General features: G+C 37.4%; 1 protein-coding gene across 1 annotated transcript in view; it reads left to right on the top strand.

Annotated features, from left to right (window-relative positions):
- Positions 1 to 1,640: 1,640 nt before the first annotated feature.
- The window catches only part of LOC122729607 (GTPase IMAP family member 8-like), a 29,728-nt gene continuing 12,314 nt past the window's right edge, over positions 1,641 to 19,054 (top strand). Inside the window, 6 exon segments of the mRNA XM_043968571.1 lie at positions 1,641 to 1,775; positions 4,987 to 5,044; positions 10,149 to 10,307; positions 10,310 to 10,396; positions 10,398 to 10,571; positions 10,573 to 10,753. Coding sequence (XP_043824506.1) covers positions 10,161 to 10,307; positions 10,310 to 10,396; positions 10,398 to 10,571; positions 10,573 to 10,753 — 589 coding nt within the window. The 5' untranslated portion in view covers positions 1,641 to 1,775; positions 4,987 to 5,044; positions 10,149 to 10,160.

The following is a 19,054-nucleotide window of genomic DNA, read 5'->3' as shown; positions in this document are numbered from 1 at the left end:
AAATATTGTCTTCAGATATATAGCTAAGGTACAGTGCTTTGGGCTTTGCCCTAGGGCACAAATATTTAACACTTGAGCTCCTTCCACAACACAAATGTCATCATAGCAACTAATTTCCTTCCTGGTCAAGAGAATTTATCTTTGCTACTTGTATCATTTTCATTCTATGAATTACAAAGTTACTTTGAGAATTCACCATTCTTGCTGCTTGCCTTGGTCCCATTAACATTACTTGCTCTGCATGTCAAAATTACTAGAACTATCTCGAATTGTGACCTTTTTTACACACCAGGAAGCAGATCCAATGAAGGTGTGGTAGCAGCCAGTCCAGTGAGGGATGCTCTGGCCCTGAGGGGGACACTGTGACCATGGAGAAATGCAGTTGATCAGCTTGCTGGGGTCAGTTAGAGATGACTCTTTCCTTGGAGAAGCAGTTGATTAAGCAGGTAGTGGTTGGTCAAACAGATAGTAAAGCAGCCACCCAGAAAGCCGGGCTCCTTGAATGTACAACATGAGCTTAGTTTGGAGCCATTAGTGTTTGCTATGTAATTAGTACCAGGTAGTGACAACAATATCAAGTTAGAAATGTGGAATTTTTATTATCCATATATCCAAATAGCTAATATCGTCATTTTCTCACTGCTGTAATTTTTCAGTCTCAAGTCTCTCCCCACCTCCCACCCCCTTCTCGCCGCCATAAAATTGTCATCTTCTCCTTTGTTCTGGGAGTTGAAGTTACACTTCTTTTCCCAGCCATACCTCTATGGCTGTCTGATTAAGGAACATGCCATAAACCTGTACCTCCCTGGGAGATGAAGCCTAGGCATCTTCTCCCAGCCATGCCTCTGTGTGCCAAATAATAAAAACTTTTACTTAAATTTTGATTGGATCGTGTGGGCGAGTAATTCTTTGAAAAAGGAATGTTTTCTTTTTCTTTGCAGGGCAATGGGGGTTAAGTGACTTGCCCAGGGTCACACAGCTAGTATGTGTCAAGTGTCTGAGGCCAGATTTGAACTCAGGTCCTCCTGACTCCAGGGCTGGTGCTCTATCCACTGCACCACCCAACTGCCCCTAAAAGGAATATTTTCAAGAACCAATCTAGCAGTAACAAAGGTAAATAACTAGCCAAAAGTTATTGACAAAGCCAGCATTAGAATGCAAAACTCCCTCAGTATATCATGTCCTCTAAAACTTGGGATGGGAGTCTGTGTGTAAATAGTCAGGACTCAGCTAGTCTTCTATTCATAATTGCCTGAGACAGTTCAGAATCTCAAGGTGGGTGCTATTGCTCCCCTTTCCTCCTCCATACCCCCCCCCCCATTCTCTCATTTCTATTAATTCAGCCACTTACTCTACTTTGTACCTTGAGAGTCTAGGACCATTTTTCTTCTCTTTCACTCCAACCCCTGCCATCTGTCTCCCCCTGATTTTTCTTCCCTGCACCTAGAGTGAAAATCCTCCCCCCTCTATCCCCCACTGCCAAACACACTGTGCCACAGGAAAGTACCAGCAGGAAGGGAGTATGTATGTGCCTGTGTTTTCTACTTGTACGAAAGGTCCTGGCTCCTCCCTCAGCTTGAATCAATCGTGACACAGAGTAACTTTCGTTTTCTCCTCAGTCATAAGACTTCTTTTTATAAATGAGTATTAAGTAGCAGTCCTTGAGAAAGGGGTGGGGGGAATCAGCTGCTAATCCAGAAGAGACAGGAAGAGAACAACTGGTCTTTCCTAATCCCCTCTCCACCAAGAGCCTCTTCCTTTTGGCAGATTATATGGTGAGTGCATTGGGAAGAAACTGAGGGCCTGGCTGTAAGTAGAAGGCATCTGGCCTTCCCAGTAGCGTAAGGAGAAGCAGGGTGGGACCAGGTTGAAAGTGGAGAATCTGGGAGTGTTCAGAGCCAAATGGACTCCATGGAGCTACCATCTGTCTATGTGTGCAGGTGCACATGTGTGTTTGAAACATGAATGGATTTTAAAGTGACAATTCTTTCAGAAATAACTCGAGATCAGTGCAGTCAAATGCAGATTGGGAAGATGGCTGCCTATCTTGTCAGGGATTTTGAAAAGGATCAACATCTCTCCCGGTACATGCATAGGATACCTAGAATCCCTCAAATGGGTTAGAGCCTTTAATCTGACAGAAGCCTGAAATCAAATCTTTCCCAAATAGAGAAGTTTAGGGTCTTGGTTTACCCTGACAGGTGAGTGTCTATCTGAGATTTCCCTGAGAGCAGGTTCTGATTCTGTGGAAAGCTAGAGGTTAGGTGTATAGTCTGGAGAGGAAGATGTGTATATGTGTGCATGTACACACCTGAACATAGAATATGTGTCTGTGACACTAAGAAAAATGAAGACCTTTTAAGCGGCAAGTATTAAAATACAAATTTCTCTGAGGTCTTTTCAGCCCTTTCTGGAGATGTGGGGGGTGGGGTGTGGTAGGGTAGGGGTGGGGGTGGGGGTGGGGTAGGGAAGGAGGGACCTAAGGAATCACTGTAACGCCCTCTAGCTGGGGTATCTTTGGGGCACCATTCTGACCAGCTGACCAGATCACTTGTGACCAGGAGCTGATTACATGCTTCTTTCAACAGACAAGCTCTATTCTGGGCTCAGTGTGGAACTCCAAGGCCAACCATTGATTGTGATGTTAGCTTCCGGCACTGGTTCGATGGTTAAGCCTCCTCAAGTGGGAGGGGGGAAGTGAAAGGAGGAGAGGGCTTTCTGTTTCTCCTTTGAATCTTAGAAGACACTCTAGAGTAGGGCTTCTTAAATTTTTTCTACTTGCTACCCCTTTTTAACTATTTTTTTTTTTTACAAGACCCAGGGTATCTAGGTATATAAAATAGCTGTACATAACGTTTTACTGTTGCCAGAATTTTCACACCCCTCACATCCAGTTACGGGATCCCATACACGGTGGTGACCCACAGTATCAGAAACTAGGCTCTAGAGCACATCCCAAAGAGAGAATGGGATTCATTGACAGGTTATAGGCCTCAAGTCCTGAAAGACAGAGTAATAGAGAATTGCAACATTTGAAGAAATGTAACAAGTAAAATTTAAAAGTAGTTTTGCTTGGAAATACATTGTAATGCTTCTTCCTCATTCTGCCAAGTTTCTCTCTCATCCTCTGCAAGTTATTTAGCCATTTGTAGTTTGTTTTTCAATATGAAAAAGAAAAACAAAACATCATCATTACCTTGATTGCACAGCCCACAAAGACAATAAAGAGGAAAAGTCGCCTAGCCCACCCATTTCTTGCCTATCATGTAATGAGGCCAGGACCTCTCCAGAGGCAGGACCCCAGGGTCCTTGGGTAACAGCCAATTTGGGAACTTTTCTTGGATAATGGAGAGAAGAAGATTGGAGGGAGCAAAGGTAACTCCAGTGGCTACCAAGTGCAAGGAGGGACCTCGCGTGCTTATGCATCTCCACAATTTGATCACAAAGGCTATTTCCTATAATCCTGGCTATCTTCACCCCATTTGTAACCAGGCTGGGATGAGAAAAGGAGCAGCTTCCCTCTTGGTGTGTTCCCCTACCTAAAAATGATTCCTAACCTGTTCTTCTATCTCACTTCAATCCTTTCTGTTGTCGTCTGTTTCCCTCTCCATATTATTATGATTAACTGTGTGACCCTGGACAACTCATTGCACTTCAGAGAAGGAGCTCAAGTTACTTCTCAGCACCCTGGCAGGGGTGGAGTAGAGGACCTCAAAGGTCCCTTCCAACTGCCAAGTTTGTGATTCTTATATTCTGGATGGTATTTCTTGGGGGTTTAAATGCAACCAAAAGGAATGTGCAGTCCCAGTGGAATGAGGTGAAGTTTGGGGTCCTAGAGCCTATATGTGAAAATTTCAGGAAGGAGCCCTTACCTGTGCTTGGATAACTGCAAAACACCATGATGGGGCTTTTCAGGTTAGTCACTTGAGTGTTTATATCTATGAGAAGAAGAAAAACCACAGGATTTCTGGTTTTGAAGTCAGGAGGTTCTGAGCCACACGTTTTATTTAGGCAATTGGAAGGTAGATCTATGGTACCTAAGTTTCTACTCCTTTGGAGAAATTCTCTATCAGGTGTTGCATTTTACCTACTAGGCTAATTTTGTTTTAAAAATCAACATGGAGGTGCAGCTAGGTGGCACAGTAGATAAATCACTGGCGGACCTGAGTTCCTCCACAATTGTAATGCCTTCCTTCTGTGAATACTTTCAATTCATCCTGTATATATCTTGTTTCTACATAGTTAGCTGCAAAGTCTCCCAATCCTTGAGAATAGTGACTGTTGTTTTTATTTTTTTGGCCTCTGTGTATCTTGAGACATTAGCAAAGGGATTCACACTTAGTAAGTCCTTACTAAATGCTTGTTTGACCCGAAAACAGTTAAGTTAATGGCCTCAACTCATTTCTTAAGAAATGGGTTTTTATCCTCTACCTATCTGTTCACTTCACAGTGGGTTTTCCCTAGAAAAATGGAAAGGGTTTTAGGAGAGAAATATTATTTCTATAATATGTGTATGACAATGAAAAAAGTAGGTTTTAAAAATATGTTTCTACAAATTCCTCTTGAGCCTTCACTTTCCCAGACTAAACATCCCCTTTCCTTCAACTTCATATATTTAAGCCTTTCAGCTTCTCTGGACATGCTTAGACTTATTAATATCCTTTTTAAATGGTTGCAACTAAAATCAATGTAATATTAAAATGTGTTTTGAATATAAACATATGTACATATATATACATATGTACACATATACATTTATATTAGAAGTGATCAATTGGTTCTTGTTGAACTAAAATAATGCTTAATGTTTAATATTAAAAGATATCAAAATGTTACATAGTAAATAAAAGTTTTATGTTTTGGAAATGAGAGGTCTGGAAGACAAAAAGGAGTCTTTGATTTTAAAAAGTCTGTAAATTTTTCTTATATGCCTATTTCTTGATGGAATAATCTGATAAAAAATTTAAAAACCTGAATTTTCCCTAGATGCTTCAGCAAGTCACAGGCATGGATCATCAAGAAAGACTCCAAGACCAACAACTGGGTAAGGAAAGGGTTAGTGGGGAAGGGTTCCTTTTACACATAACAAACTATCTCTGTAATGGTGGTCTTATAGTGTCTGTACTTTTGGAAGAAAATTAGCCCTTTTAGTGACTATTCCTGAACTCCAAATAAACTGTTAACAGGTGACAATAGATAAATGTGTCACTGTAGTAACAGTGAAAAGACTGCTAAATTTTAAGTCATGTGACCTAAGTTTGAATATAAGTCTGTTAACTGAGTACCACTGAATAACCTTTAATTTCTCAGGGCCTCAGTCTCCTTGACTGGAAAGTTAGGTGACTGGACTTCCCAGGCTATCGCCCCGGCTTGGCTATTATCTTCTCCATTCCAAATATGACCCTTTTGTTAATTCCATGACCTATTCTTTCTGTTAAGTCCTTTACGCCCACTTGTCATAACCCATTTCTAGATTACTTCTATAAGCTGTCTCCTTTGCTAAACAATGGAATAGTGTTGACTAGACCCACTAAAAATTCCTGTTTATTTTTGCTATGGGCCCTCCTTGCAGAGATTCAATCTTTTGTTTTCTTCCTATTGACTTCCTATCCTCCCAAAGAAACTGTTCCAAACCTTACTTCTCTCCACACTATTTCCCTCACTCTCTCAGCTGAGGATTTTACATCATACTTTTCTGAGAAAATGGAGATAATTCACCAGGAGGTCTCTTTTCTACTTCTTCACATCTCACAACCCCCTTGACATTATCTCCAATATCTTATGCATTACTCCAGTTTTGTGATGATGAGGTGACCCATTTCCTCCCAAAATTACATGTAAAATAAAAATTTGACATCAATTTTTAAAGACTTTTCGTTCCAAATTCTCTTCCTCCCTCCCCACACCCCATCCCCAAGAACTCGAGCAATTCAATATGAGTTATACATGAGCAGTCATGCAAAACATTTCCACATTAGCCAATTGTGAAAGAAAATAGAAAAAACAAAATTTCAGATAAAGGGGGCTAACAAAAAATTATGGTTCAATCTATATTCAGATACCATCAGTTCTCTCCTGTAGATGGATTGCATTTTCATAAGACTTTCTGAGTTGTCTTGGATCATGGCATTGCTGAAAATAACCAAGTCATTCACAGCAGATCATCTGAAAAATATTGCTGTTATTTTGTATACAGTCATTTCACTTGCATCAACTCATGCAAGAGAAATTAAAACTAACTATAGTCATATGAAAAAACGCTCTAAATCACCATTGATAAGAAAAATGTAAATTAAAACAACTCTGAGGTACCAACCAACTCAAACCTAACAGAGAAGATAAATAGAACAAAAAAAAAAAAAAAAGGAAAATGTTATATCCCTAACCAATTACATCAATAAAATAGAGAAAAAGCAGATCATTGATTTGGGCATGTAACAAAAAAAAAAAAAACCACTAGAAAATGAACAATTTAAAAATCCCTAACTAAACACCAAAATTGGATAGTCCTGAAAAATCAAAGGAGAGATTAGTAAAATGGAAAATAAGAAAACCATTGTATTGATAAATAAACTAGAAGCTGGTTGTATGAGAAAAACAGTAAAATAGACAAACCATTGGTTAATTTGATAAAAAAAAGAAAAGAAGAAAAACAAATTACTAGTATCAAAAATGAAAGGGGTGAACTTACCACCAGTGAAGAGGAATTAAGACAGTTATTAGGAATTATTTTGCCCAATTATATGCCATTAAATTTGATAAGCTAAATGAAAGGGGATGAATATCTACAAAAATATAAATTACCCAGATTAGGCAGAAGAAGAAATAAAATGTTTAAATGACCCAATTTTAGAAAAAATAAATTCAACAAGTCATCAATGAACTTCCAAGAAAAAAAATCCCCAGGACCCAGATGGGTTCACAAGTGAATTCTACAAACATTTAAAGAACAATTAATCTCAATAAATTATATGAAAATATAAATGAAGAAGAGTCCTACCAAACTCCTTTTATGAGACAATATGGTGCTGATACCCAAACCAGGAAAAGCCAGAACAGAGAAATAAAATTATAGACCTTTTCACTAATGAATATTGATGCAAAACTTTTAAATAAAACACTAGGAAATAGATTACAGATATATCACAAAGATCATACACTAGGACCAGGTGGGATTTATACCAGGCAATGCAGGGCTGATTCAATATTAGGAAAACTATCAGTATAATTGACCATATCATAACAAAAGCACAGAAGTCATATGATTATCCCAACAGAAGCAGAAAGGCCTTTGACAAAATACAGCACCCATTCCCCTTAAAAACACTAGAGATAATAGGAATAAAAGGATTACCTTTAAATGAAAAGTAACTATTTAATCTAAAACCATCAGCAAGTATTATCTGTAGTGGGAATAACCTAAAAGTCTTTCCAATACAATCAGGGGTAAAGCAAGGGTGCTCATTATCACTTCTAGTATTTAATATTGTATTAGAAATGGTAGCTATAACAATTAGAGAAGAAAAAAGAAATTAAAGGAATTAGAATAGGTAATGAGGAAACAAACATCACTCTTTGCAGATGGTATGATGTTATACTTAGAAAATCCTAGAGAATCACTAAAAAAATACTTGAAATTATTAACAACTTTATCAGAGTTGCAGGATAGAAAATAAACCCACATAAATCATCAGCATTTCTACCTATGACCAATAAAGTCCAACAATAACAGATAGAGAAATTCCATTTAAAATAACCATGGCCAAATAAAATAATTGGGAGTCTACCTTCCAAGACAAACACAGCAACTATATGACAAGAACTACAAAACACTTTTCACAGAAATAAATTCAGATCTAAACAGTTGAAAAAATATTATTTGCTTATGGGTAGGCAGAACCAATATAATAAAAATAATTTATAGAGCTAGAAAAATAATAATAAAATTCATCTGGAAAAAGAAAAGTTCAAGGGATTCATGGAATCAATGAAAAAAAGTACAAAAGAAGGTGGTCTAGTAGTACCAAGATCTCAAGCTGTATCATAAAGTGGTAATTATCAAAACAATCTGGTACTGGCTAAGAAATAGAGAAGTAGATCAGTGGAATAGAATAGTTAGAAATTACACTATAGTAAATAAACTATAGCAATCGAGTATATGGGTAAGCCCAAAGATCCAATTCTTTTGGAACAAAACTCATTATTTGACAAAAACTACTGGAAAACTGAAAACAGTATGGCAGAAACTAGGCATAGACCAACATCTGACACCATATACTAAAAAAAGGTCAAAATGGGTACATGATTTACAAAGGATGATACCATAAGCAAAAGTAAGAAAAGTATAGACTTGTTTTCTGTCAGATTTATGGGCACAGGAAAATTTAGGACTAAAGAAGATATATAGAGAAAAACAAAATGTAAAATAGATCATTTTGATTATATAAAATTAAATTTTTTTCACAAGAAACTAATTTAAACCAAGATTATAGGGAAGCAGAAAACTAAGGGAAAGAATTTTTGAAACAAATATGTCTGATAAAGGCCTCATTTCTCAAATATATGGAGAGCTGAGTCAAATTTATAAAAATACAAGTCATTCCCCAATTGATAAATGGTCAAAAGATAGGAACAGGCTGTTTTCAGACAAAAAAAAATCAATCAATCTATAATCATATGAAAAAATGTTCTAGATTACTATTGATCAGAGAAATGCAAATTAAAACAACTCTGAGGTATCACTGCAACACCTATCAGAGTGGCAAATATAAGAAAAACAGAAAATATTGGATGCTGAAGAGGGATGTGGAAAGCTGGGACACTGATCCACTGTTGGAGTTGTAAAAAGATCCAACCATTCTGGAGAGCAATTTGGACCTATGCCCTAAGGTGCATACCCCCACCCCCCCACCCCCCCACCCCCGCTTTTCTTTGTAGGGCAATAAGGGTTAGTTACTTGCTCAGGGTCACACAGCTAGTGTCAAGAACCTGAGGCCAGATTTGAACTCAAGATTTCCTGAATGCAGGGATTCTACTCTACTACCTAGCTGCCCCTGTGCATATCCTTTGATCCAGCAATACCATTACTAGGTTATATCCCAAAGATATACCCCAAAAGAAGAAAAAGACCTATTGGGACAAAAATATGTACAGCTGATCTTTTTGTGGTGGCTAAGAATTGGAAATTAAAGGAATGCTGTCATTGGGGAATGTCTAAACAAACTCTGGTATATGATGGTGATAGAATATTATTGTGTTATAGAAATGACAAGCAGGATGACATCAGAAAGGTCTAGAAAGACCTATATGATATAATGTATACTGAAGTGAGCAGAACCAAGAGAACATTGTGCACAGACACAGAAATATTGTTTGATGACTGTGAATGACTTGACTTTTTTCAACAATACAATAATTCAAGACAATCCCAAAGGACTACTGATGAAGCATGATATCCACCTCCAAAGAGAGAACTGATATTGATGCAACACAGGCTGAAGCATGCTGTTTTCACTCTTTCATTTTTTTCTTTTATCAAGTTTTCTTCTACAAAATTACAAATATGGTAATAATTTGTATAATCATACATCTATAACCCATACCTGATTGCTTGCCACTTCAGGGAGGAGGGAGAGGAGGAAGGAAAGGAGGAATAGAAATATAGAAACTCAAAACTATAAATAAAAATGTTTATTACATTATAAAAGAAAATATACTAAATCATACTATTTTCACTTTCTTTGTTTCGTTTTTTCTTTTATTTGAGTTTTCTTTTATAAAATGACTAATATGGCAATATTTTACATAACTGCAGGTGTATAACCTATATCTGATTGCTTACTGCCTCAGGGATGGAGGAGGAGAAGGAAAGAAGGGATAGAATTTGGAACTCAAAGCTATAATAATATTTATTATTTATAAAAAGCCCTGTTATATACCATTTTCTCTACCTGATCTTTTGTTGCCAGTTTTCCTGACCTCTAAGATTTTACTCCAACAATCTCTTTCTCTCTCTTTCATCCTTCCTCAGTTTTGACAGTGTTGAAGCGAGGCCCATTGATCAGGTCCCAAGTACTGCCTAAGTTCTGATAATGTGGTTGCCATTTATAGCAAAAGACTATTAATTAATGTGTTTTTCCCCCCAATAGGTTCTGGGGCACATGACAGAGCCCAAGCAGAACAACGAAATAGATGAATTGAGGATTCTTCTCGTGGGGAAACATGGTTCAGGGAAAAGTGCTGCAGGAAACAGCATCCTGGGCAGGGTGTGTTTTGAGTCCAGACTCAGTGAGCAGCCAGTGACCCAAGTGTGGCAGGGACAGAGCAGGCGATCTGGGGACAAAGAAAAATTGTGCTCATTGACACTCCAGATATTTTTTCCCAAAAGGATTCCCAGGCAAGAGCTCTGCCATCTCTCCTCTCTATGCTCTCCAGGCCTACATGCCCTCCTTCTAGTGACCCCACTGGGCTTCTACACAGAGGAAGATGAGACAGTGGTGAGGAACATCAAGAAGGTTTTTGGAGAAGAAGCTCTGAGGAAACATGTGATCATTCTGTTCACCAGGAAAGAAAGACTTGGCAGGGATGGACCTGATGGAGTTCATAAAGACACAGATAAACCCTCTTCAGAAACTCATTTGGGACTGTGGATTTAATTACTATGCTTTCAATTACAGAGTCACAAGAGAAGAGGAACAACTCCAGGTGAATGGGCTTCTGGAGTCAATCAGCAAAATGGTGGACAGGAATGGAGGTCAGCATTTTATCTTATGAAGTCTTATTATACCTAGTAAAAAAATAAAATGTAGAAACTCTAAAGATGGGGGCTGAGGGGAGAGAGAGAATTAGAAAGGCAGGAAATGACCCCAAATGAAATCATTTTTGATTCTTCTAACTTTTCACCAATTTATTCTTTGCTATCACCCTTTTATAATCTGTCTCCTAGAGTTTGGCATTTCATTATTTTCTCTCCTCTATTATTTTTTTTTTGCGAGGGGCAATGGGGGTTAAGTGACTTGCCCAGGGTCACACAGCTAGTAGTGTCAAGTGTCTGAGGCCAGATTTTAACTCAGGTCTTCCTGACTCCAAGGCCAGTGCTCTATCCGCTGCAACCACCTAGCTGCCCTATTATTTTCTAATCATTTAATTTTGGTCAATCTCATTTCCTGAACTAGATTGTGATAGAAATCTGTGAATAGAGAAACTGAGGCACAAAGCTCTGAGCATGATCAAATTTCTAGGAAAGTTAACAATTGCCAATAAATGACTCTTCAGCAGTCCTAGACAAACTGGGGATCTGCAAAGATTATTTTTATGGTCATAAAAGAGGAACTGGAAAATTGCAGGATCATCAAGAAATTTGTTTTGATTGTATTTTCACTGCTGAGACATGACCAAAAAAAAATACCTGCATTTAGGCAACGTATATCCTGGATCATTCTGGGGTTCTGAGCAATAATCTATTGCTGAACTTAGAGGGAGGTTGGAATCAGAATAGAAATCTGTACTGCCCAACTGCACAGAAGTTTATATCTGCAAAAAATGAGAAACTCTGTAATCTACTCTAATGAACACCCACATACACACTTCTATTTTTCTTATCCTAAGAGTTTTCTTATAAAAACTAAATTGAATCAGCATTATAATTGATACCACCTTCACTCAGGATTACTGATCACTTTTTTCACTCCTTGAGGGCAAGGATCATCGTTTATACTCTTCTCAATGTTCCACAATAGCTAGTAGACTGTCTCACTTATAGAACTTTAGAATAAGAGTTAGTTGGGGACATAGATTTCCATCTACTCTGCTAATCCTCTCTTTTTTACGGGTGATGAAAATTAAGTCCAGAGTGAGTAATTTGCTGTGTCACACAAATAGAAAGTGGCAAAGTCAAGATCTATACTCATATCCTCAGATTCTATACCTAGGATTCTTTGCATCTGACCATCCTGTCTCTAATAATAGATTCTCAATAAATTTTGACTGGCTGATTCTTCGTGATCTAAATCCCTTTCTCATCCATTCCTCTAAGTTCTCCCATTTCTCTTATATCCAGTTTCTTTTCTAGCTTCCCCATCTCTTTGTGGATTTTGTGGAGCTTCTGACTCTGGGAGAGGGATCAGAAGAGAGAGGCAGAAGGGCTTTATAGAGGCCCTGACTCCAGCAACCTTTGGTCAAGAGTCATTGGCTAGGCATAGTCTTGGATTCTAGGTGTTCTCTAGGAATAGGAAGAAGGCTATAGGTAGGTCAGCAGTTTACCTTCAAAAAGTCTATCTTTGGAATGGGTGGAAAATATCCAGAGATGCTAGAGAAGGGCATTAAACCCTACAGGGAAGAATGGATGATGAGAAAGAATGTATACTCTAGGGAAGAGGATCTTAACTTTCTTTATGTCATGGACCTTTTTGGTAGTCTGATGGAACTTAGTGACTCAGATAATTATGTTTTTAATGCAAATAATAAAACACACAGGACTACCAAGAAAACCAACTAGATTGAAATATAGCTCTCAATTTTTTTTAATTTTATAGTACATAGGTTAACAACTCCACAACAATTATAATAATCAAATTAATAATAATTTGCATTCAAAAGTGAAGAAACTGGCAATCACTAGTTGCCTTTAGGGCAGTTTTAAAATAGTCTTCCTCTGACCACCACCCTCCTCAATCTACCCTCCCTTCTATCAGCACCCCACCCTTTTCTTTCTCCTTTACCCTCCTACTTCCCTATAGGGTAAAATAAAATTCTATTCCCAGCTAACTGTGTATATTATTCCCTCTTTGAGTCAAATCAGATTAGAGTAAGGTTGAAACAATGTTCACCCTTCCCTTCTTTCCCTCTATTGTAATAGGTCTTTTGTTCCTCTTCATGTGATATGATTTACCCTATTCTGCCTTCCTTTTCTTCTCCCAGTATAATCCTTGTTGTCACCCCTTAAGTTTTTTTTTTAATATCATTACATCAAAATCAACTCATACCCACATTCTCTGTCTATGTGTACTCCTCTTATCTGTCCCAATAAAGATACAGTTTGCAAGAGTTCTAAGTATCTTCTTTCCATATAGGGATGTAAATATTTAAACCTTATTGAATAACATGTTTTACCTTTTTATGCTTTTCTTGAATCTTGTCTTTGCACATTGAATTTTCTGTTCAGTTTTGGGCTTTTCATTAGGAATTTTTAAAGTCCCTTATTTCACTTAACATCCATATTTCCCCCTGAAAGACTATGATTACTTTTGTGCAGTAGTACATTCTTGATTGTAATCCAAGTTCTTTTGCCCTCATATTATATTCCTCAGTATCATATTCCAAGCCCTCAGATCCTTTAATGTTGAAGCTGAGAGGTCCTCTGTAATCCTGATTGTTGCTCTTTGATATTTAAACTGTTTCCTTCCGACTGCTTGAAGTATATATATCATAATTCTGGAATCTGTTTACAATATTCCCTGGAGTTTTTCAGGGTTTCTTTCAGGAGGTATTCAGTAGATTCTTTCAATGACTATTTTTTCCTCTGGTTATAAGACATCGGGGTAGTTCTCCTTGAAGATGTCATGAAATATGCTGTCCAGGTTCTTTTTTAATCATGATCCTCAGGTAGTTCAATTATTCTTAAATTGTCTCTCTTGGATCTATTTTCCATGTCTGCTCTTTTTCTGAAGAAGTATTTTATATTTTCTTCTACTTTTATATTATTTTTATTCTGCTTTACTTCTTCCTTTTGTCTTATTGAGTCATTAGCTCCATCTGCCTAATTCTCATTCTTAAGGAAGTATTTTTCCCAGGCAGCTTTTGTATCTCCTTTTCCATTTGGCCAATTGTATTTTTAATGAGTTTGTTTTCCTGAGTCAATTTTTGTCCTTTTTCCAAGCTATTGACTCTTCTTTGCATAACTCTCATCTCCTTTCCCAATTTTTCTCCTACTTCTCTTATTTGATTTGTAATATCTTTTTTGAGCTCTTCCAAGCAGGCTTTTTGGTCTTGAGACCAAATTCCTTTTGAGACCAATGTGTATATGCGAAGTAGGCATTTTGACATTGTTGATCTCCTCTGAATTTTGATCCTCCCTGTAGACATAGTAATTTTTTATGGTGAGGTTTTTTTTTCTGTTCCTTATTCATATTTGAGACTCTTTCATGCCCTTTAAACTTGAGTTCTGCTCCCAGCACACAGTGTCCCCTGTCCCAAGCTTCTTTTGCTGGGAAATCTTCTTCTTCTTCTTCTTCTTCTTCTTCTTCTTCTTCTTCTTCTTCTTCTTCTTCTTCTTCTTCTTCTCCTTCTTCTTCTCCTTCTTCTTCTCCTTCTCCTCCTTCTCCTCCTTCTCCTCCTTCTCCTCCTCCTCCTCCTCCTCCTCCTCCTCCTCCTCCTCCTCCTCCTCCTCCTCCTCCTCCTCCTCCTCCTCCTCCTCCTCCTCCTCCTCCTCCTCCTCCTCCTTCTTCTTCTTCTTCTTCTTCTTCTTCTTCTTCTTCTTCTTCTTCTTCTTCTTCTTCTTCTTCTTCTTCTTCTTCCTTGGATTAAGTGACTTGCCCAGGGTCACACAGCTAGTAAGTGTTAAGTGTCTGAGGCTGGATTTGAACTCAGGTCCTCCTGAGTCCAAGGCCAGTACTCTATCCACTGTGCCACCTAGCTGCCCCTGGAAATAGTCTTCTAAAGATTCTACAAAAGAAGTCTATCTTAGGGAGAGATTTAGTGGATAAGAAATAAGGCAATCACAAGGAAAAATATGGAAGGATGCATGCACAGAAAATTCACCTCTTAATACCAAAGCTCAAATCATTCAAATTTCTTTGTCATTTACATCAATAGTTTGCATGATCATGATGACCTAAAGTGACCTAAAGATTATAATCATCAAAGAATTTAATTATGTTCAACACATTTCCATATAAAATATTTCTTAGCGTATTTTAATTTTAGAAAATTGAGAATTCTTTGATGAGACACACTCATATAATCACTATTCTGTTGTCAAAGCAAAACAGGAATACTATACTCTTTGGCATAGGCACATGTCTACAAGACACAATTCCTATTAATTTAGCACTCTGCTAAACATCTATGTTTCTAGCATAGAGAAAGAAAAATTCAAAGTAACATAGTTTCTTACCCTTTCCCCAATCCTGAACCCCTTGGACATCATTCTGCCCAAGACAATTGGAGGTAACAATTATAGGAATGTTGAACATGTAGAATGTCACAAAATGACAAAACATTGTTTTGGCCTTAACATTCTGCTTCATCTAATGGAACAAGAGTGACTTAATCTTTTGTAATTGCCTTTGAGAAACTTCTTCAATCCCACTTCCCAGGCTCTCAGTCTTTGCCTCCTTCCCCCCTATGTGTGTATTTATATATATGTATGCATGCATATATACATATATATGTATATGTATGCATGCATGAATGTATGTATGTATCTGTGTAGATATAGGTATAGGTATAGGTGTAGGTATATGTGTATGTGAAAGTGTATAAGTACATGTACGTGTATGTGTATGTGCATGTGGATATGCACATGGATGTGGATATAGATATAGATGTATATACACATAGAAGTACATATATATGTATATTTGTGTGTTATTGGGGGGGGCAATGAGGGTTTTTGGTTGTAATCCCAGTTCCTTTGCTCTCCAGAATATTATATTCCAAACCCTCCCATCCTTTAATATTGAAGCTTCTAGGTCCTGTGTTTATTGTTTATGTTTATTGTTCCTTCATATTTAAATTGTTCCTTTCTGTATGCTTGCAGTATTTTCTCCTTTACTTTATAATAGCTACCATATTCCTTGGAGTTTTTTCTTATAGTGACTATTTTTTTTCTTTAGTTGTAAGACATTAGGGCAATTCTCCCTTGATAATGTCATGAAATATGCTGTCTAAAAAAAAAAATCAATATGCTGTCTAGACTCTTTTTTTGATCATGGTTCTCAACTAGTCTAATTATTCATAGGTTGTCCCTCTTAGATCTGTTTCCAGGTCTATTGTTTTTCTGAAGAGGTAATTTACATTTTCTTCTACATTTATATTCTTTTTATTCTACCTTACTTCTTCCTGTTATCTCATTGAGTCATTAGCTTCCATCTGCCCAATTTTGATTCTTTAGGAATTATTCTCCCCAGTAAGGCTTTTGCTCCTCCTTTTCCATTTGGCCAATTGCATTTTTTAATGAGTTGTTTCTTCTAACAATTTTTGTCCTTTTTCCAAGCTATGGACTCTTTCTTACATAACTCTCATTTCTTTCTCAATTTTTCTTCTACTTCTCTTATTTGGTTTATAATATCCTTTTGAGCTCTTCTAAGAGGGCTTTTCAGTCTTAAGACCAATTCTTCCTCCCCTTTAAGGCCTCACATGTAGATGTTTTATCATTGTCCTCCTCTGAGTTTATGTTTTGATTCTCCCTGTCACCATAGTAATTGTCACTGTTGAGGGTTCTTTTTGTTTCATATTCATATTTTTTCCTCTTTTGTGCCTTTTAAGGTTGAGTTCTGCTCTCAGGGCACAGTGTAAAACCGTCCCAAGCTTCTTTGCTGGGGTTCAGGGGCTGGGTCACTAGCTTTCTGCTCTCAGGTGTCATCAGCTTGCTCAGTGAACTGGAGGGGCCCAGTCTATTGAGATAGTTGGATAGCTGATATCCCAGCTGCAGATTGCCTTCTGTACTAGGGCTGGAAGCCTCACAACTGGCCTGCTGTTCCACTAGCTTGCTGAGGTAGGACCATGGGTCCTCAGCTGCTGATCTGTGCTGTGACTAAGAGCCTTTTACTGGCTTGCCTAGACACCCTCTGCACTGAGCTGTGCTGTTCTTTTACCCAGATGAAACAGACCTTTCCTGAAGATCTTCTAGGTTATCTTAAGTCAGAAAATTGTTTCACCTCCATTTTTTGCAGGTTTTGCAACTCCAGAATATGTTGATAGGCTTAATTTAACATTGTTTTCTGAGGGAAATTTGGAGAGCTCAGGCAGCTTCCTGGTTTCGTTTTGCCATCACAAACAATATTTTTTTTTAAGAGGAAAACAAATAATCATGATAATCTATACATTTAAAAAGTACCAAAAAAATTTTTTAAATAAAATTAAAGGGACAGCTAGGAGGTGCAGTGGAGAAAGCACCAGCCTGGATTCAGGAGAACCTAGGTTCAAATCTGGCCTCAGACACTTGACACTTACTAGCTGTGTGACCTTGGGGCAAGTCACTTAACCCTCCTTGCCCCACAAAAAAAATAAATAAAATAAAAAGTATTAAAAAAATATAGTGTTTAAAATTTGTGGACTCTGTACCCCACCTCTATGAAGAGGTAGTTTGTGGGTATGTTCTCATATATCTTCATTTAAGTCATGATTGTTCTAAATAATGTGTTCATCCATTATTTTATGTGTGGTTGTTATTTCTATTTGCATTGATGTAGTCATTATTCACATTGTTTCCTTGCTGCACTCTGAATCATTCATGTAGATCTTTCCATTCTTCTATGTATTCATCACATACTATTTCTTATGTGATAACATTCCATTACATTTTGTACCACAATTGGTTTAACCATTCCCAAATCAGCAGGCATTTCTCCTGTTTACATTCTTTGTTATCACAAAAAGTGCTGCTATAAATATTTTGGCGTACATGTGGACTTTCTTCTTATTGATAGCTTCCCTTGGGGTATTAGACAAGTAACAGACTCTCTGGTTCAAAGGATTTGGGGCATTTTAGTCACTGTGTATGATTCCAAATAACTTTCTGAATGGAAGGCTCCTTTAACTCTTCCATCCACAATATATTAATAACACTGAAAATTAACAATTGATCAGTTTGATTCAAACTGGCGCTAGTACAACACTGGAATACAAGTATGTAAAATATATACATATATGTGTTAATCCACATATGTGGTTCATATATGTACAGTATATTAACATATAAAAATAAGTGAATGTGTGGTATTATATATGGACGTCAACATATATAGAAAGAGAAATAATCTCTCTCTCTCCCTCTCTCCTCTGGTTCTCTTTTCTCTCTCTCCATTCACACACACACACATACACCATGTCTTAAATTCCAAAAAGCTTCAACAATTTATATAATGTTCTTTAAAAAATAAAATAGCTGTACTCAATCCAAAACAAAAAGAAAATCTCCTATGAGAACTTTGAGATCCTTTCTGACCCTGTAATTCTAGGATTCAACTATTCCCATGGCTTCTTTTTTTTTAATGAGATATTTTATTTTTTTCCGTTACATGTAAAGATAGTTTCTCAACTTTTGTTTATACATGCTTTACAATTTCAGATTTTTCTCCCTCCCTCCCCTCCCTCCCCCCTCCCCTAGACAGCAGGTATCTGATACAGGTTATATCTATATATCTCTATACATATACATCTACATATAGATATAGATACACACATATATATACACATAATAACATTAATCCTATTTATGAATTAATCCTGTTACAAGAGAAAGAATCAGAGCAGTGATGCAAAACCACAAATTACAAAAAAAAAAAAAACAACAGCACCCAAAACAAAAGAAATAATATGGTTCAATCAGCATCTATACTCCACAGTTCTTTCTTTCTTTTTTTTTTTTTTCTTGGATTTGGAGATCCTCTTCTATCATGAGTTCCCTGGAACTCTTCTGTACCATTGCATTGGTGAGAAGAATATAGTCCATCACAGTAGGTCAACACTCAATGTTGATGATACTGTGTACAATGTTCTTCTGGTTCTGCTCATCTCACTCATCATCAGCTCACGTAAGACCCTCCAGGTTCTCTGAACTCTTCCTGCTCATCATTTCTTACAGCACAATAGTATTCCATTGTATTCATATACCACAACTTGTCCAGCATTCCCCAATTGATGGGCACCCCCTCAACTTCCAATTCCTTGCTACCACGTAAAGAGGCAGCTATAAATATTTTTGTACATGTGGGTCCCTTTCCCCCTTCCATGATTTCTTTGGGCAAAAGACCTAAAAGTGGGATTGCTGGGTCAAAGGGGTATGCACAGCTTTATCGCCCTTTGGGCATAATTCCAAATTGCTCTCCAGAAT

This window comes from Dromiciops gliroides, chromosome 5, assembly GCF_019393635.1.
Source record: "Dromiciops gliroides isolate mDroGli1 chromosome 5, mDroGli1.pri, whole genome shotgun sequence".
In the NCBI taxonomy this organism is placed as follows: Eukaryota; Metazoa; Chordata; class Mammalia; order Microbiotheria; family Microbiotheriidae; genus Dromiciops; species Dromiciops gliroides.
The sequence above is the reverse complement of the archived record's forward strand: the minus strand, read 5'-3'. Positions and strand labels throughout refer to the sequence as shown.